At 43.9% G+C, this 20,454-nt stretch overlaps 2 protein-coding genes across 2 annotated transcripts; one reads left to right on the forward strand and one right to left on the reverse strand.

The window, feature by feature from the left end:
- The first annotated feature begins 162 nt into the window (after positions 1-162).
- On the forward strand, positions 163-3,871 carry LOC128770865 (aquaporin-9-like). The gene is made up of 6 exons (XM_053885782.1): positions 163-306; positions 399-525; positions 1,853-1,990; positions 2,063-2,181; positions 2,767-2,984; positions 3,292-3,871. The coding sequence occupies exons 1-6, from the start codon at positions 202-204 to the stop codon at positions 3,494-3,496; spliced, it is 912 nt and encodes a 303-aa protein (XP_053741757.1). The 5' UTR covers positions 163-201; the 3' UTR covers positions 3,497-3,871.
- A 2,139-nt stretch (positions 3,872-6,010) lies between these two features.
- LOC128770882 (disintegrin and metalloproteinase domain-containing protein 10-like) lies at positions 6,011-20,436 on the reverse strand. Its single transcript, XM_053885825.1, has 16 exons — positions 20,271-20,436; positions 18,343-18,493; positions 16,018-16,136; positions 15,774-15,932; positions 14,754-14,854; positions 13,849-13,998; positions 12,593-12,685; positions 12,332-12,515; positions 11,808-11,971; positions 11,514-11,697; positions 9,535-9,685; positions 9,273-9,456; positions 9,078-9,186; positions 8,778-8,998; positions 8,572-8,698; positions 6,011-8,411 (listed from the first exon to the last, which is right to left on the reverse strand). Exons 1-16 carry the CDS (start codon positions 20,338-20,340, stop codon positions 8,227-8,229), a joined length of 2,352 nt encoding a protein of 783 aa, XP_053741800.1. The 5' UTR covers positions 20,341-20,436; the 3' UTR covers positions 6,011-8,226.
- Positions 20,437-20,454: the final 18 nt, after the last annotated feature.

Raw genomic sequence — 20,454 nt, forward strand, 5'->3', positions numbered from 1 at the left:
TTTTTGCACTGGTGTGGATGTTTAAATGAAATAAACGTGTGTTGATTTTGTTTACGAGTGTGTCTCGCGGTGTTGACTGAATGAGAGTGTGATGGAAGTGCGGTCGGATCAATGGATGGTGCCCACTGGCTGTGGAGGTGGGAGTTGGGGCTCTGATCCACCTCACACTTGTGGCAGTTGGATCAGCAGCCAAAGTCACATATGGAACAGCAACACCAGCAGAGAAGCATGAGGCGACGCTGCGCTCTGAAACATGGAATATTTAAGGAATTCCTGGCAGAATTCCTGGGCACTTTCGTCTTGGTCGTAAGTGGCTCGAGTTTTTCTCCTTGTTGGTTCAAAGTTTTTTTATCTCGGTGTGTTGGAGAGCACAGTTTCATGAATCTTGTCTTTGGTAGTTGTTCGGCTGCGGATCGGTGGCTCAAACCGTCCTGAGTCGGAACAGTCTGGGCGAGCCGCTCACTGTCCACATCGGCTTCTCTGTGGGACTCATGATGGCTGCGTACGTGTCCGGCGGAGTCTCTGGTGAGTCCGATAAAGAACTTAGTTATGTTCTCCCAACCAGTTCATTTAATTAGAAATAGAAATACTAGAGTTTATGTGCATCTAAAACATTGTCCTTTTAACCATTTTTAAGCTTTACAAGGTTGAAATTGCTTTTGTAAAATTTAGGAAACCTAGACAACATGTCAGGGATGGTTCCTTTGCACTAGATTTTTCAGGGCTCACCAGAGGTGTTTAGCAATGGCTGACGTCTTTGATGGGCTATGAATTTCAAAGTAAGTACACGTGCGCACAAGCAGATGCGAGGTGAGTTGACAAATCAGAAGAGAAATTTAGAAATGTTGTTATTGTTGACGTTATTTGAAATGCAGTTCGACCGTGCCCATGAGAAGTAAATGCATTTGTGGGAAAACAAATATGTATTGAAAAAAAAAATGATAAGCATTCCCTGGAAAAATTAATCAAAATAATCTCAGAATTGAACATAAATTATTGTGATTTTATAAAACAATGTCAAATAATAAAATAAATAAGAAAGAGAAAATAAAATTACATTGAAATGGCGATGTGTGTTATTATTAACAATGAGATGGAAATGATAAACTGCTGATATGGACAGCAGGCAGAGGGCCACATGTGGCCCCGAGCCACACTTTGCCCTGGTCCCGTCGACAGTGACATGAACACAGGGGGGAAGGTCGACTGCTATTATTGTGTATGGGCACACAGCAGTTAAAAAAGGGCTTCCTGGCAAAAGCATGTGGTTTATTGAAACATCAGATTTGGACGTTTCTGTGGCGAATCCATGGCTGTGTAATGGCATCAAGCGTCGGCCAGGGCAGAGCATGACAAACAATCAATCCTGAGCATGCCATTTCATTTTCTGCCCTGCGCCAGCGTGAGCCGGATCCACAGCTCCAGCGTCAGGAACGTGCCAGATCTCTCTGACTGAGTATTGATCTGGTGGTAGCCGAGCACCGCCTCTCCGGGGTCACACGTACCCCGGGGCGCTGAACGTCCTGCTAACGCCATCGACCACGAGCCACAGTCATCTGCCTGTGACGGAGTCCAGACCCTGTCCAGACCCGACGGTCTGTCTCATCTGAAGGCCGGAACATTGAGTCCAACCAAATTGTGAAATGAAGCAGGATCACAGAGATGACTGATGTAGTTTTTGAAATCTGGTAACATAGTGGAACTTAGAGGCTTTTATTTCCAAACCATGGTGGTGGGGTTGGACAGCACCTCCGCCGACGCCCATAAATGTGCCAGTCCAGCCAATAAAGGAGGATTTACGGCTCACGCCCATGAAACAATGTCTGCTTTCTTGGCTTTGTCTCCATATTAGGGGGTCACGTGAACCCTGCGGTGTCTCTGGCCATGGTGATTCTGGGAAAACTGAAGATCTGGAAGTTTCCCTTCTATGTCATCGCTCAGTTCCTTGGAGCTTTTGCAGGAGCTGCTGCAGTCTTTGGGTTGTACTACGGTAACTGTGCAAACACATGAGTGACAAAAGCAGGTGGCTCCTGGCATGACTTCATCTCTCCCTGCCCTGTAGATGCCTTCATGGACTTCACCAGTGGCATATTTTCGGTGACGGGAATCAACGCCACTGGCCACATCTTTGCCTCCTACCCCGCGCGACACCTGTCCATCCTCGGCGGCTTCATTGACCAGGTGAGTTCTGCACACCGAGACCAAAGTGACCCCCTCTCTTTCTCTCTCTCTAAATGCCACAAGGACTCGGAAATGTGGCTAATGCAAAATTGATTGTCCCATTTAGTCTGAGAACTGCCACTCCAGTGCTTCGTTTTGGTTCTGATAACCCACTTCCTGCTCCTGGTTGCTGGGTCAAATCCATATCTAACACCACTTTCAGACAGTTTAGTGAGTGCAGTCGTTCGGCAGCAGCTCCAGGTGAACCAGAGTTTAAGCCGACTCTGCTGTTGTTGTCTAGTCAGTGCTTCAGTATTTCACATCTGCCAGATGTACGTATAAGCCAACCAAAAAGTACACAAAAATGTGTAGCTAAAACAAACTCTTAAGTTAATACAGGACCATTTGTGTCGTAGATCTTTAAAACCTAGAGTAACTTATAGTTTATAGTTGTGGCCAGAAAGGTTTATTAAGGTGCCGCACCCTTCATTGTGGAGATTTTTACCCCTAAAGTTTGACTACTCAGCACTATTGTGTTTTCTCTTGAATATATAAGCTGTGTACCTCTGAAGAGGTGTGAGTCAGACTTGTGGATGGCGTCTGCAGGTGGTTGGGACTGGCATGTTGGTCTTGTGCATCCTGGCCATCATCGACGGAGGAAACATCGGCGCCCCCAAAGGAGTGGAGCCGCTGGCCATCGGCCTGATCATCATGGCCATCGGCGTGTCCATGGGCTTGAACTGTGGCTACCCCCTCAACCCCGCCAGAGACCTGGGACCCCGGCTGTTCACAGCTGTGGCCGGGTGGGGCATGGATGTCTTCAGGTAAGGTGATGTCAGATGCCTTTAACTTGCTGCTCTATGATGCCTCCTACGCACTCCAGTTTCCTCCCACTGTCTGAAAGCATACAGAAGTGAATTGATGAGTCTATGAGATCCCTGCCTCTCGCCCCAGGTAGCTGGGATCAGCACTGAGATGAAACAACTTGTAGTATTTCAAATTGCCTCATGTCTTTCATGAACGTAAATCCATGTTATCTAAGCTCACGTGCCGTGGGCCGCTGGCTCCACGAGGGGTCGATGGTTCTGCTCCACGTGGCTCCCGCTGCAGCTCTCCATTCATCTGTTTCAGCACCGCTGACTACTGGTGGTGGATCCCCGTGGCCGGACCCATGGTGGGCGGGGTGGTGGCAGCGGTGCTGTACTACCTACTCATCGAGCTGCACCACCACCACGAGGAACCAGACAAGACCCCTGAGGAGGAGGAGGAAGAGGAGGATGAGGAGGATGACGACAACAGTCTGAAGGATAAGTACGAGATGATCACCATGAGTTAAAGTGTCAGATGTTCTGATCCCGTGGACTCTCGGCTTCCGTTTGTTTGGACTTTCTTTTTGGTTTTCATGTCACTGTTTCTTTCTTCTTCTCACTCAAGGAGAAGCTGTGATGTCACTGCTAGACAACAGAACGTAGAAGTCACCACACACAGTAAAACATGGTGCTTGAAGCATGAATTCACTGATAATCGATTCGGACACACCTCAGTCCTGTGTGTCACAGTGACAGGAGTAACTGTAAATACTGTATGATACTAGAGGAAGACTCTCTTGCCTGCACGACGCCTCTCCAGCTACGACCTGTTTTGTTACGTGGTGGTGATTTTTGTCTTTCGATTGGTACCTTCTACGTGTGGATAATAAAACGTTTCTACAAACACCTAAAGTAAGTGAGGAGGGTTTTTGTTCCCTGACCACATTTTAGTAATGGACTTGGATCGAGGGTGGTGAAGAGTAGAGTGCAGCCAGGTTGCAACAGGTGGAGAACATTGGCACTGGTAACCAGTAACCAGGACTACCCGAGGACCAAAAAAAAAGACGGGATAAAATCTCTGCATCTTGAGCCGCATCCAATTTAACATGTTTTCATTTAGTTATTTTAATCTTTAAATGCTATTTGAAAAAGAACTTTTTTTTTAGGTGTCGGAAATCACAAAATATTTTTGAACTTGACTTTTAAGTTTTTAAAACCCTTAAAATGATTGAATATTTTGCACTTCAGAGCAAGATGGTGGTTGTTTTAAGTGATTTTTGCAGGAATCATGTCTGCTGCGGTGTTGAGGATGAAGACACTTGACAAAGATGGCGTCTCAATTCAGTGTCTTGGTGTTATTTGTATGAGTCTCACGCTCACTGAGTGAGAGTTGGCAGCCCAGGAGAAGGGTTCAGCTCTAGATGTGGGATGAAAAATTTGCTTCAGCGGAGAACTTATTCACATTTAAATGTCAAGCAACATCAGACAGATAAGTCCTCCACGGCCCCCGAGGGGCCCGGTCAAGTCTCTCTCGCTCTTGTCTCTGGGGTCACCAGCTGTTCAGGGGCAGTGTTGGCCACCGTATCATTTCAGGCTGGACGACACTTTTACAATCCTTCTTTGTCTGTGCACTGGGAGACAAAAGGAAGCAGCTCATCGTAACACAACACACAACATGGTGAGTTTGAGGCGCTGAGTGACACCGGCGAAGAAGAGGTTGAGAGAGGGGGAGCACGTAAACACAGCTCTTTGTCATCCACCAGTTATCGAACTCATGGCTGCTCATTTGTGTCGGCATGGAAAATCAATCCCGGTCAACAATCCATTGCATGTGTGAGGGTGAGGAATCTGTAACGTTACGTCACACACACACACACACACACCAGCTGAACGTGATGGGGAGAGAATAAGGAGAGTGACGTCTGACTACTATTGAATACTCACCCTGACGCTGCGCCCTCTATTGCTGATGTGTTGAACCGCACTGAAACCTTCCCCAAACTCTTCATTTTTGACTTCCAACATTAGATATTTTTACTTGACGTCATACTCATACTTGACTCATGATACTGAGGATTCTATATTTTTCTATATTCTAACACCTTATTACTTATTATTTGAGTATCCATGAATTTTAAGAGATTGTAGAAAATATGAGAATGCAAAGAATAAAAGACGGTGTGAAATAAAAAATAATAGCAATAAATAAAAACTACCAATGAGTCAACACAGTTGCTCCAAGCGCCACGACCACTAGGGGTCCCCCCTAACTCTGCTACACTAAATTGTATACTCTTATCTTAAGTTTTTATATTCATATATTATCATGCTGGCCAGTTGATTTCAGATATGTTCACTGCTTTTACATGACGTCTGTAATTCATAAGTAGTTCATAAGCATCTAAACGGAATGTGGATTAAATTAAATAAAACACAAAACATTTCTGTGCATTTATAATGTGTAATTTCATAATCACACATCATGTCAACACTTTATTTTTATTTTCGATTTCCTCTCACCCTCCTTTCTGTGGGTTTGACGGAACCTCTCAATGGTCATAATGTAAAAACCTGGCCCCTTAGGAAATGTAGTTGCCCACATCTGGTCTAGAGGAAGCAAAATGCCAACACCTTGCATCACAAACATCTGCATCAACTTTTGACTTCACACTGTGGTATATTGCCATGGATTATTCATATGTCTTTTACAGCCCTTTGAGTGACTTTAGAATTTAAATTTCAACCCTCATTTATGTATGTTCAGTGGACCAGGTTTGGCACCTGAGCCTCCAGTTTGAGACGTGCTAGTTTTGACTCAGCGCAATGGGTTTTAGCAAAAACTTATCACAGAGGAGAAATCAAACGTGACACCAGACACTTTGATTTCTTATGCGCCACTGCAGGGGTCAACAGGCCGGCCACCAATGACTCGCGAGTCGACAGCAGTCTCCATGGAGGCGTCTAGAATTGTCCGAGCAGAAGCCCAGAGAGGGCAAATAAGCGAAGGAATGGCGACAGCAATGACCCAAACACAGCACACGTTAGACAGTAAACAGGGGTCTATTTTATTTTGAACGAGTCTTTTAATGAATGCATTTCAAGTACTCCAAAAATTACATCTCTTTGCACAATACAATTTGATTTTTTTGTTTTTTTAGTAAAAATGTTCAAAGTGAACAAAAATTTCAGATACTGTATAAAACACAGTGAACATTAAAATCAGACAGTAGTATTACTTTTTAAATCTCGTGTTCTTTCGGCCTACATCACCTACAACATTTCAATTTTGGACATTTCAGTGCACATTTACCTAGAAACTTTTTTTTAATTATTTTACCAAGACTAGCAAATGAAAGAGAAAGTAAAATTTACAGGCATTATTCTGCTGCTCTTCTACCCAAACCATGCCACAGGAGAACAAAGACAGAAACGCGAGAATGTTCCGACACTCACCCCGACACACCAGAGTGTGTATCAGAAACAAACTCCAGATCAACTAGCACATAATGAACAGAAATAACTTAGTGTAGGGGGCGGGACAAGGGGGCGAGGGGCGTTTGCCACAAATCTTTGAACACTTTACTAGAGAAGTCAAAAGAAAATTGACAGATGTGTATATATAAAAAAAAAAAACTTTGATCTGAAATGAAATTCTTGTCGTACTGTACAAGTCCACACATAGATTTTAAGACTCAATGATCTGGACCTTGAAGACTAAATTAAAAACGTAAGAGTAGTTGCACTTTGAGACATCGGTTTGCCGCCCAGATGTGATCCCCTCATACATAAGCTTAGCTTAACGCTCGGTCAGCAGCGCCAAATTCAGTCCAGAAATGTCTATCCTAAATTGTTTGTGTTCCAAAACGCTACTTAGCACCTACATTAAATCTATCTGAAGGTGGCGTCACACTGAGGTGGGTCTCCTGTGCATCTGGTGAACACACGACCCGAAAACACCCAGTGACCGTTGCCACAATGCATCGCTGCTTCCATTTGTTTCAGCTGTCAACGTAAATAAAGTGTCATTGAGAGACGTACAAATATTACAGACCATGGTCAATTAAGATCCACATTTAATAAATGTGTCCGCATGCCCACAAAAGTTCTTAGATTCGCTATCTGAAGAATAATAGTATGATTCAATGTTACATTTTTTTTTTTTTTTACATCCACACTGGAGTCATTTTTCAGCAGTACTTCCACACTCGCGTCTACTAGCTGGCGCTCCAATCTACACTAAATCACGGCAGCGTTCCCTCCTCCTCAAGTCTGAATCACCATCATCTTCAGTTAGTGGTTATTTCAAATCCTCATTCACAAAATCTGTCCACGCGACAAAAGCGTAACAAGCACGTCCCTTTCCCCTCCCGCCTCTGCTCCTCAAGCTTGTTACGTGTAAAAACAAAACAAAACAAAACAAAAAAACACATGTTAATTGAACAAACAAAAGGCCATTGCGAGGGATATGGTGACCTTTATGTTCAAATCAAAATCTCACAATCTTACGAAATGAAAGAGATCCACCTGATTTGGGCCGCTGTGAGCAAAAACTTGACAGGGTCAAATCCTGGACGCCAGCGAGCCCAAGGACCTCATCACAACTGTCGCTGCTTTATGTATGTGTCAAGAGTCCTGAGAGCACTAACAAAAGAAAAAAAAAAAAGAAAAACCAAAAAGTGAAGACTTACACATTTACAGTAGAAGAAATAGTTTTGCACTTATGATACACTAAATATTTACAGTCACATGCAGAAGACCGTCTGCACGACAGACCGGGGCCTGTGTGTCTTTTGCCGTGTGACGCGTGTAAATCACAAAAGTGCCACAAATCCCCGCCGAGAGTCTCTCATTCCTGGCTAGAATGGCGAAAGAAAAGCACGGAACAAACAGCAGCCATGGGTGTGTCACTCAAGAAAGACGCGCAACAGAAGAGGAAGAATACATCACAGAATGGACAAAAGCTACACATGGTTCCTTAACTCCTTGGCACTCCTTTTGAGATGAGAGAAAAAAAAAAGAGAGACAAGCGGTCACACTGCATTGGAAATGGCTGATGGTTTCGAGTCCACCCCACAAAGAGCCAGCCAGGTTGTTAGATAATGTTTCTGCTTCGCTCGGGTCTGTCGATGAGGATATGATGATGATGACGCCTCACGACCGTGTCCGGCCTTTCTTTGGATGGAGTGACGCTTTTGTTTCCCACTGTAGGCACAAGGAGGAGCCAAGGCATTGGGGGAAGGGGCCAGGGTGCAGGGTCTCAGCGTCGCATCTGGCCCATTTGATAGTTCTCCCTGGGCTGGCGGTGGTGCCGCTGGGGCTGCGCCTGTCGCTGCTGCTGCCGCTGGCCTTGTCGCTGGCCACCGTGGCCGCCGTGCGGGTGCTGGGACTGGTGCTGCACCTGCGAGCTAGCGTGCTGCTGCGCGCGCCTCCGCTTCAAAGTGCCTGGAAAAAGAGGCAGTTTAGATGTGGACAATGAAAACCAAAGCTAGCTACTGACCATGAATGAACACACAAAGTCACTCAGCAGTCGCTCTAAAATCCATGTGAACTAGCTGAGTCATAGTGGGGCAGGAAGTCTAAGATTTGCTCCAAGTAAACTGACCTGGAAGAGGTTTGGGAGGAGGAAGCTTGGGGTTACTGCTGGGCGTGTGCACACTGCAGATCTTGATGAAGCCAGCCATCAGCATGATGAGCGCGATGCCCATCAGCAGCACAGCCCACCAATGAGCCTGAGGAAGAGAGAAACAAAGATCGACTCTGGAGGATAAAAGGCACGTGCCGCTGGTCATAAAGGAGTTGGATACATACAACAATCCACTCTGCGATGTTCTCATAGAGCTCTGGATTGAAGATGGCCTTCTTCAGCCGGGCCAGAGGTCCGTCTGCGTCCACCAGCCGGCACTTCATGAACACGTCGCAGTAGCCCTTGAAGTCGTTGCAGGGCGACCCGGCGGGCAGCGTGATCACCTTCTTGTTGAAGAAGCGAGCCAGGCTCTCGGAGCCGGTGCTGCTGCATATGTTGGTGTTCGCTACACGGGAAAGAAGAGGCACGTGATGAAGGCTTGGAGCGGATTCCATTCAGTGATCTCCATCTGCAGGTGACTCAACTCTTCTCCATGCAGCACACGTGGCAAAGCTCCGTCTCATCCTTCCCATCCTGGCTGGCACATGTGCACGCCTCGAGCCCGTACTTCGCACAGATGGAGCCGGAGCAGCCCTGCGGGGGAGGAGCATGTGGGCCCACAAGATCAGACGCTGGCTGGTACGAGTGTCGGGTCGCCATGACAACTGATTGTCACTCACCCCGTTGACGCAAACTTGCGTATCTCCGTGGCAGGCGGTGAAGTTGGCCTTGGGTTCGGATGAGGGGCAGAGGGCGCTGTTGCCGTTGCACGTGCCCTGGTGAGCGCACTCGGACTCATCCCGGCACTTCTCGTTGCGACCCTTGTGACTGCACTCGGCAGTGCAGCAGGGACCCTGGCTGGGGCTGAGGGGGCGCACACACAGATGAGGGGTCAAGACAAGACTAGTGGATTTGTCACCTGAGTTGAGAACCATCATCCACCTGCAGACTTTTCCAGGCTTCAGCTTGCACTTCTTGTTGTCGGGCTGGTTGGCATCATAGCAGCACTGGTCTCTGCACTGGTCGCTGTAGCCACAGTCGCAATCCTCGCCTGGCTCCACCAAGCCGTTTCCACAGATGGGTTGGCCAGACTCTGTAAAAAAAAAAACAACAACACAAAACTTAGAATTTCCTTCACTTTTGACCCAGGCACTCATCTCGATTGAAGCCTGAGGTTTGGATCAACGACTGCTTCGAGGTGGCTTCCACTGAGGGTTCAAGTTTTGGCAATAAACCGCATCATCATTCTGAAGTGTTCAGACGCCAATACAGTGAATCAAAGTTAAAACATTACATAAACTCCAACGCAACCGTCTGTCACTGCTCCAGTCGGCTCTCACTCCTCTGAGCTACAGGCACATCACACCGCTTAAAATTCTAACTGTGGCTTATTGGATTATCAGCACCAAATATTGATAATCATCTTCATAATAACTAAGAATTGGTATCTGAACTGAAAAAAATGGATCCTGAGTTCAAGTTGTTTAAAGGTGTGTTTGTCCCACTGAAGGTTTAAAGTTAGTGCCACTGACGGTCCAACGTATAGGACTGAGGATTGAAGATGTGTGTCGAAGGGCGCTCGAGGTGTGACCCACTGAACTGAGGGGTCAAGGTCCGTGGCATGTGGGTTATAAGTAAGTGCCACTGAGGGTTTAAAAAAGTCATCCGTTATTATTCAAACTCAATTCCAGGCAAAAACAACACAACAATGATAAAGGCATACAATTGTAACTACAAGGAACAGAGTGTCCCATTTCTCACCCCAACACTTGCACCTAACACTAGCACTTGGTTTTGAGTGCCCTCCACTATAAAGTGCCCTCCGACGAAGTGATTGACGTGCCGAAGAATTGGGGCAACACTTCATGATGTCACACGTACAGACAACGTGTCATTGGCTGCCGTGATGTCTTTTGTGTCCTGCATATTGAGTGTTGGAGACGTTTTAGAAATGCCAGCTCCAACATCTTGCATTGGCGCTGATAATCTCACTTGGTTTGGTGAATCAGCAGAGAAGAAATGGCACCGCTATGTTGCAGTGATAGATCTGTTACGACGATGTTAGCCTGGATGCTAGCCCACTGGTGTTTGTTAAGAAGAAATAAAACCATACTGTTGTATATACATGTTGTATTGTTCATGTTGTCGGACGCAGTAGACCATTCAGGTCACCAAAGTGTGATACGAGAGAAAGTCAGGAAGACAGAAAAAGTAGTCCTTGTTACTAAAATGTCCCTGTTGTCCTACTCAACATTGCTTTTAAATAAAGTACTTAGGTATTCTGAAAATCTATCCACACGTCATATTCCCACTTCGTTTTAAGACTTTGGTTTGAAGGGATCATTTCAAGTGAAGTGAACGGCAAGTGCCCTCGGTCTTGGGAGAATTGGGACACACTACACTTACACATGAATGTGCGAAACCGACTGCTAGGGTGAGAAATGGGACACAGCCTAATACTAGTACGAATTAACATTATTGATCCACCAACCATTTGGAAAAGAAACATAAGACGCAACATTCCTTCGGATGAGCTGAAACAAGTTACCTCAAGTAGCTAAAGGACAACAACATCGTGTGCACTTGTACTTAACAAGCAACAGCAGTTGTTGATTCAGGAAATGTCAGAGAGGCAGCATCATTCTCACCAACTGACTCAGTCTCTCAGACACATGCATCAGTTCCTCCATCTTCAGACACCTACTGACGCCATATTTGATGGCAAATGTATCATTGTAATCACTGTAATTGTGCAGCATGACCACGTAGAACCCTGAGATGAGAAATGAGTCTCTGGTTTTGAGGAGAACCAAATCACGTTCTTCACTAGCTGCTGGATCTGTGTTGCTGAGACAATACAGCTGTAATTGTAGCCTCTGAGAGCTACAGAGTCCGACCTCCGACACAAAGAGAAAACGTACCCACGAAGCAGTTCCCTCTCTTCTTCTCCAGCACCTGGCTGATGTTGCGCACGCTACAGATGGAGAACTTGTTGTTGTTCAGCTTGTCTCCCGATGTGGCCCGGGCGTACATGATGTAATTGCCCTTCTCCTTCTTGTCTTGACTCTTGGATTCTCCTGGAGTGCAGTCGGAGCCAGAGTCATGCTGTGAACAAGAAAGAAGTGGAAGGAAATCAAGTAACAGGCTGAAAACGCTGGAAAGTCTAAAGGCCTCTCTTTCTTTATCCCAGACTGAGGCGGATCAAAGTTTCTCACCGGGGAGCCGAAGTTGTGTCCCACTTCATGTGCAAATGTGATGTGGGAGACTTTGGGAGGCACGTGGGAGGCGTAGTTCTGCACCGTTATGATGCCAGTGTTGAGCGATTTCTTCTTCCCGTCTGAGTACAGCTTGCTCTTCTCACAGATTCCTCCCGAACTCCCTGAGAGGGTGAAGGGCACCAGTTACAACAAACAGCAGCAAATGAGAAAAATGGTGCAGACTCCGACTCCTGCTTATAAAACTATTGTTCCTTTACAAGATACATTTTACAATTTCATATTGTGTTGTCAACTGATAAAGGAGATCTTTCAAAACCACACACCTGACACACTGAAGAAAGGACACTAGCATAACAATAACACATACTTTATACTATATATATATAAATACACTTTAAGCGGAGTCTATACTTTTAAGAAAAGGACCATTCTAAACACAATAAATGATGGCTGCATGAAGAGAGCATTTGAACACCAACTCCTTGCAGTCATTGCTAACAACAGGAAGTGTTCTACAGTACCTGAAGGGGCTCCCACCCAGGCCAAGCCCAAGACGCCATCATCAAAGTCTCGATCGGTGAAAACATAAGCCAGACAGTAGTCGTCGTGGTTCTGTTCTGAATTCAGCTCCAGGAACTTCTCAACTCCGATGTTGGCAAAGCGGAATGGGTTGGACCGATCCCGCTCATCAGTGGTGGTGTTGATCTGCAAAGGAAATAAGAAAAGAACGTTTAGGACAGAGACATGAAAACAAAACAACCAAGAGCGAAAAGAAGACCCACCCTGATCCTCTTCACCATGAAGCTGATGTTACGGATCCCCATGAAGTCAGTGCCCTGATAGATGGCATCGATAGCTTTGACATGGCTGGAGATCTGCAAGATGACATTTTATTCAAGACTCAGTCCCCACAAATAAAAACATGCGCAAGTGGAAACGCTGCAGTGCTCTGTTAAGATTGACTATGATCAGGTTCTAGTTTATGTCCCACATGCTGAGATGCTGATGACAGAAAGAACTTTTATTCAACACTTGAATCATTCCGTCATGACTGCGAACACTGGTGTCACCATGTTTTGTACAACACTAGCTACTCTTTAAATGAAGATTATTGAAGTTTCCTTCAAATATACTGTATCTCTGGTCATTATGCAGTAGAGTGGACTTCCCTCCACGGAATGGAGACTGAATGTCACTTGTCTCACTTTGACAGGCGTGATAGGCTGTTAATGATCAGGTGTGATGATGAGAAGCTTTTTGTTTGAATCCAAGAGCTGCGGACCAAAACTACACATCATTTTGTGACATTCCTATAATACAATTTCCGATTTATTTGCCGTCTTCTCTCACAATTCAACTCAATGATGATTATGCTGCATCATCATTCAATCCAATTCGATATCACCATTCAATACATTTTACATCCTGAATACTTATGCAACAGAAAACCTAATTTTGCATCAATGGACACAAGGAGTCCGTTAAATTTCTCTCTTTTAATATTTATCATCTGCCCACGTCTTGCATTTCACACACACTTGCTTTCAGTGCACACAGCACATATAGCATTTTTCTGTGAAGTGGCTGTGAGATCATAGCGTGTTCGGTGGCTTCAGTGTAAGTGCAAAAACCACTTGCAACACACTGTAGATCCTTCACAGGTGCACAGACTGCATCGTTGTTTATGCAAATTTCACTGTGTCAGTAGTAGCTGCTGGCGTTAGCATCTCTGACTGGCTGCTTAGATTTCCACTGTATCTTTCCACCTTAGACACAGTGTGTCTCTTGTCAACATCCAACTACTTCGTAAAATCCAAAATGAGCCCAGACGCCCTCTTTCAGCAGACTAGGAATATTTTGTATCAGCCCCTCATCTGCCATTTTCTTTGTATTTGTTCACATGGGGTTTCTGCTGTAAAGATGTCATAACCTATGTCATTGCATCGATGCAAATTCGTAACAGCAAAAAAGCCTAAGTCTAGTAAGACACAAGTCGCTGGAACATTCTCATCTCATTTTCCTTTTCTCCCAGCCATACCTGAGCAATGACTGCCTCTCTGGTCTTGTAGTACTTATAGAAGAGGTGGTCAGTCTGGATGAAGAGTTGGCAGGTGTTTTTCTCAGGCTGGGTCATCCTCTTCTTCCTCAGCAGGACGGGCTCATTGGAGTCATCCTCGTGGTGAAGTTCCTGTAGAGTGCAGCGGCGGGAACGAAGGAGGAATTGGTTAAATAAAACATATGCAGCATTTGTAACCCATCTATTGTTGAATAAGTAATGCCTGATATTTTCAGGCAACACATTTTAGCAGCAGCATGAAATGTTTGTTGGATTAACAGGAGGTGAAAGAAAAAGAAACATTTCGTACATTAATAAAAGAACATGGATAACAGGCATTATTGAAAGTGTAAAATTATATATATATATATATATATATATATATATATATATACATCTTGTGCGCTTATCTTACATAAATATATGTAAAAAGATGTAGACACAAGGCTGTACACACGGTGGCTGGTAGTAAGGGAAAGAATCATTCTAAAATGTTGGTATTATTATTATGTATATATTTTTTATTAATCAGGGTCAGTCAAGTAAAACAATTGCCCAGAGGATCCCTGCATTTCAAAGTGTTACTGTGGCAAGAGTTACTGAGTTCATGTCTGTTAACGTTTATTTGACCAAGATGCTTATTTGTTGTTTATCAATTTATTTTGGTACAAACAGATGTTTACAGCTTTGCTTTTTTACAAAGCTAGTCGTTAGTTGCCATTCATTGACATGGTGTGTTGGGAGAGAGGGGGGTTAGGGTTTTGGACACCCTGTTTCAAAATCCTAGCTAAAGGTCTGGTGGACAGAAGTCTTGAATATGAAATAAAAGGCCATCGAAATGACTCAATAGATAAGAAGTACGATGCAGGATGTTATCTCATGTTCACCTTGGCTGGGCCCTCCACAGCAGAGGACTGGTACTTCTTCATTCTTTCAAAGACAGTGCTGTCAGCGCAGCCTCCCTCTGAGCCATACTTGTGAGGGTAGTCTGAGAGAGAGAGAGAGAGGTGGACACAACAGTGAGGATTACAGCAGACATTGTTAGCTACTTAACCAGCCAGAAGACGCTATGATTGGCTCTATTCAAGATGAGCTGCTGGACCGACTAGCACGCCACACAACTTCTGCCTCTGTCTGTGTGGGCCGCTATACCCTTTAACACACATTGGGGATTCAGCTCGCTCTAATGTTCAGTTTGCCCCCCGGCCACACACTATATTGTACCTACGCCGATGGTTTTAAATGAGACGGAGCCTGTCAAGCCAAGTGTGGCGGGAACGCTGTATCTGTAACAACAGTGTATCGGCTGCTCAGGCCGGAGGGAAATATCGTGTTACCAAATTAATGAGCACAACGCTGTCTTCACTTTCTGGGAGTCCGTGGGGCTTCACACAACTCACCGCCGTAGGTGTCCCTCGCTGCGGGTTTACAGATGACGTGTTTATGAATTCAAGGAATTTCAGCAGACAGAACTTAAAAAGCAAGAACTTGATGCACTGGAATTTCTTTTAGAAACCAGTGATTTACAACACAATTCAGCTATGTAGTCTCAAATGTTGCATGAAGAGATTTCAATAAGAATAATATACCCTTTTACACCATAAAAATGTCAAGTCTTTCTCCCAAATATGTTATCTTCATATGATCCCATCTTAAATTCACATTTCTCCACTAAGATTATTGGATAGTACTCGCAAAAAATATGCCCCTCCTGACGTGACACAAGTATAGACTTAAATATCAAAAATGTTACGACTGTTTGAAGGACCAAAACGTATTAAAAAAAAAACCATTAAAACCCATTTTAAAATGAAGACGGGATGGCAGTGCCATAAGTCATAAGCCCACTTCTTTACACATAGCAGACAAAACAGGAGGATTCAAAGACAGCTTATAGGGAAACTCACGGATGTCGTCTTCGTGATAGATGACAGAGTGGAACGGAACGTCTTTTCCCTCAAGGTATCTCTCAGCAGGCTCCACGTAGTAGTTGCCATGGTAACTCTGAATGAAGCCCTCAAACTTTCCATCCACTACAGAGCCGTGGGTCAGTGTACCTTTCTCACCTGGAGATTTGAACAGTACATTGTGTTAGATAACAGGCTGATGTCATTTGGAGCTTCCGATATCATCCTCGATGAAATGCCTCACCAAAGATTTCACCAGTGTATATGTGAGAGGTATCAAATGGGACCTCAACTCCAGAAACATCCACTTTAAGGTCAGGAGTGAACAAGGTTGCATCCCTTTTCATCCGTAAATTGAAATGCCTGGAATTAAAGGAGAATGCAAGGTGATGCAGACGCAAAAACCAAAGTCCTCTTTCACTTCAACATTGTTCCTGCTGTAGCTAAACATGGGAATCAATGTGTATAATTAAGTGTATCTGCAGCTGACCTTGGAGGAGTAACGCAAGAAAAAAAAAAGATCTGGTTAAAATTACAGAAACGGCTTCACTTCTTTACAAAAATGAAGAACCTACTCTGACCTTTACTTATCAAACACATGGCACAACGTTGTTCCTGTAAACCGCAGCACAGAGGTTACATCAACACAACTCCCCACTGGTGAGTCGCCCTCTGTTTACACAACTGCTGAAGATAAGATACCGAATTAAAGATTTTGCTATAAAGGGAGGAAGCAAAAGAAAAGTGAATAAATGACTTTTATAAATTGAAGAAGGTCAGCAGAAGTCCAGTCACTCAAAACTATTCCATGGAGAGCTTTACAAGCATAGGACACAAGGCAAAATGTCATTCAGTGACCTTCAGACTCTCATCAGAAAAGAAATCCTTAATACTAACAAACCTGAAAACATACACTGTAAACAGGAAATGTAGCTCACCCAGACAACCCTACAGACATCAGCCACTGCGTAACATAAAAAAATAAACATAAGCATGTTTCTAGGCCAGGGGTGGCCAACCAGTCAGAGGCTAAGAGCCACTTTGTTTTACTTTGTTGCTGAAAAGAGCCACATCCTACAAATATGTAAGGACAATGAATAACAGGTGAAACACATGCCATACGTTTAGTTTAGGGAATGACAAAGTTTGGTGAAGAGCTGCATGAAACTGGGAAAAGAGCCGCATGTGGCTCGGGAGCCACGGGTTGGCCAGGCCTGTTCTAGGCATTTAAGTTTGACACTTGAACAAGACTGCAGTTGCTGTGTCAGGATATCAATATTAGAAGCAGGATATGAGTCAGTCTCACCAGGAAGCCAAAGGGAAATGGCGTGATACATTTTCCTTCGAAAGGGGCTTGATCAACATTTAAAGTGTCCAGGGAACCACAGGCTGTGTATTCAAGGGGGCAAATTAAAATTTCCTCATGCTCCCTGATGCAGTGGCTTTCTATTAAAATGAACTAATCCGGAGTTCACTGAGTCTTAGCGGCTCGGAAAAGTACCAATGAACTCTGAACATTTTTGAAATATTTTACAATCTTCTTCTTCTGAATTGACGGAGTGAATACTGCTTTTGCATAATGCTGCCCCCAGAGTCTGAGGACGTATCTGTATTTAACATGGGTCCCATTTCAAAAAGGTCATCTGCTTCATGCAACCAGGACACCCAGACAAGTTAGCCTCCAACGTTGTCTTCATCCTCTTTTGTTTTGTCTTCTTCGGCTGACATAACCCAAATTTCAGCTGGTGTCCTGTCAGCTAGCAACACCCAAGGCAGACCCAGTTAACCCCGGCAACGGCTGACCCAGCATGGTTCTCAAGTCTGACTTGCGTTTTTGTTGTTCAGCAGAATAGAGATGTTTTTGTGTAACAGCTTGACACACTTGCGAGCATACTATGGGCAACACATGCATAGTGAACTCAAAGAAGTGAAAGAAAAGTATCAGCTTTGCCATGTCATTTATTCTAACAGATAAGAAGAACTCACTGTATTTCTATCATACCATCTTGGCAGAAAGATGTTGGTTGAGGCCAATATCCCGCCAAATTAGAAGCCATTATCAACCTACAGGGTCCATGCTGAGGTCATCAAAAATATCTATACTGCAAAAAGTATCGATACTCAAAGGTTGTACCTGGAAACTACTGATATTAGTTCAGGATGGTTGCTTTGTTAATGCATGACTGTAGTCCACGCAAAGTCAAACTCCACCACCAATACAAATATGTTCCCAAATTTCAAATTAACCATATTTGTGTGACTTATTTGTGCACTTTATTTGCAAGTGACAATGTGATTTCTGTTTTTCAGTCTTGTTTTCTAGCAATTTTTGATTGATTTATATTAAATTGATCAGCAGTTCTGTACATTTTTCATGTTAATGAAAATGGTCTCATGCCTTTTGACGTCCAGGGTATAGATAGAGTTTGCAGTTTTAGTATCCTGAAAACCCTAATCCAGGGTGAGCTCATGTTGTTCCAAGGTCACTCTGTGAACGTTCTCATCAGGTCATTCATTAAATAAAACCAAGAGGGCAAAAGACAATAGCCATTCATGAGCGCAGACTCACCTTCCATGGGAATGAAATTCTAGATGAAGGAACTTGTCTTCATGGGACAGAGCTCTCTTGGCCCTCTGGTGCTTGCTGTGGATGAGCTCTGTGTCGTAGGAAAGGCCTTCATAGTGACGGATGTACTTATTCAGCGGGTTTCTGTAGTATCCTGTGTGAAGAGAATAACAAACAGAGATAGCAGATTGATTTGCAGCATATAATCATTACCACTGAAAGCAAAGTATCAATGAAACACTATCTTTATGATGCTTCTACAACCGAAATGTCATTCATTTGGGTTATAAGCCCAAACTTCCTTAAACACAAAAGCAGGTGTAAAATTTGTAAGTGTGTTCCTGTCACCAGTGACACCAATACAGTAAAAATATAAGAACCAGCCAGAACCTGCTGTGTGGATTTTGTTTGTTTCGCACAACAAAACAGAAATCACATGAAATCTAAAAGTCAAAGAAAAGTAAGATGTAATCCTTCGTGGTGCTACCAGACATTCAAGGGACCAACCAACATCTAATGTAAAACCAATCAAATGTAGCCTCAAAGTCTTCACAGATCCACAACATCACAGAGTTATAAGTTATCCATCAGAAGAGTGGGAGGTGGACAAGATTCTTGAACACCTACACCCATTTTTCCAACTGCTCCACACTCAAATAGAGGACGGATCCAACAAAAATGATATCAGTGCTCATTTCAGCAAATCCCAGCGATTACAAAGTATGTTCTGCGAGTCTATATAACTGCATTGTTGCTTACTACTAAAAGAGAGAGATGGTTAAGTAGAACGGGTTTCACCTACTTTGCTGCTCATGTGGAATATGAAATATTTAAAGGGCGACATTTAATTTTTCATAAGAGCGACTTTGAGAATAAAAACGTGCGACTTCTTAGTGAAATACAGGAGGGCAAACAACAAACTTGATTAGTAGATTATTTTTGGCACATTTATTACATTAGAAGGCATTTATTAGTCTCACAGTGGGGAAATTCCAGGTATTACTATGGAAAAGGAAGAAGTTTGACAGCCTTAGTACTAGACAATTCATTAGATTTCTCCTGGGTCTTGACCACCAAAATAAAATTATTCAAGGATTTAAATATTCGTGGTATTATAAAGAAAATACCGTCCAATTGATGTGTAATTGAAATATAAAATAATACTTTATGATGCCATACAGGCATGTTCTTTCATAGAGTAATGACTTTTTTTGTTGCAAGGGCATGAAGCAGGAAAGTAAACCATTTATAAACTCAATCTTCTGGAATTATTTCACACTAAAGTCTAATTATTAGCTGTCACGTCTTGTCACATAGTCGCTTAATTTCACCTTTTTTTAAATATTAATTTTCATCTTCACTCACTCCAATATGTCCACTGTTACACTACTTACATATCGAATATGAGAGATGTTTTTGTATAGTACAATGGAAAACCCGTATTTGACTGGTGGCAACCAACAAATTGTTCCAAGAACGATCGGATTTGTTGACTAATTATCAAGTGTGAAGCTCCTGTGAAACAAAGAGGAGTGTTGTTGTTGTTGTTGTTGTTATTGCTGTTTCCACTAAATGGTAAGCGGTGATCCGATCGGTTCTGGATCCGACAACCAAGTCGGCATCTCCGTCTTCTAACAACAATGGCTGTCGGCGCTATACAGAAACCAAAACCGCCTCAACATTTGCGATGACAGCGTCGAGACACGCTTTCGACGAGTGTCCCTGTCTGATATGACAAATATAACCCAATGTGGCTGGCGCACCGCGCTTCGTTTGGTTTCCGGAACCAAGCGAAATGGGTGCAGTCCTCTTCATAACAAGCAGGCCCTGCTGATCCTTTCAGCCAGCTAACATGCTAACAGCCTCTCGGCTCCGCTCACCGATTCAAGGCAGCTCCTCACAATTCACCGGCGAATAAATACACCACTCACCTTGGGTATAGCTTAATAAGAACCCAAAGATGAAAACTTTCAGGATGAGGGCGTGGGGTAGATCCATCATTCGAAGTAGCGATGCCGTATCCACTTTATTGTCCTACTTAGATAGGCGCAGACGCCCTGTGTGTTTATTGCAGCTTCCTCAGTTCGCCCCCTCGATGTTGCGTCATGACGTCAG

The sequence above is a fragment of the Synchiropus splendidus genome, chromosome 14 (genome assembly GCF_027744825.2).
Source record: "Synchiropus splendidus isolate RoL2022-P1 chromosome 14, RoL_Sspl_1.0, whole genome shotgun sequence".
In the NCBI taxonomy this organism is placed as follows: Eukaryota; Metazoa; Chordata; class Actinopteri; order Syngnathiformes; family Callionymidae; genus Synchiropus; species Synchiropus splendidus.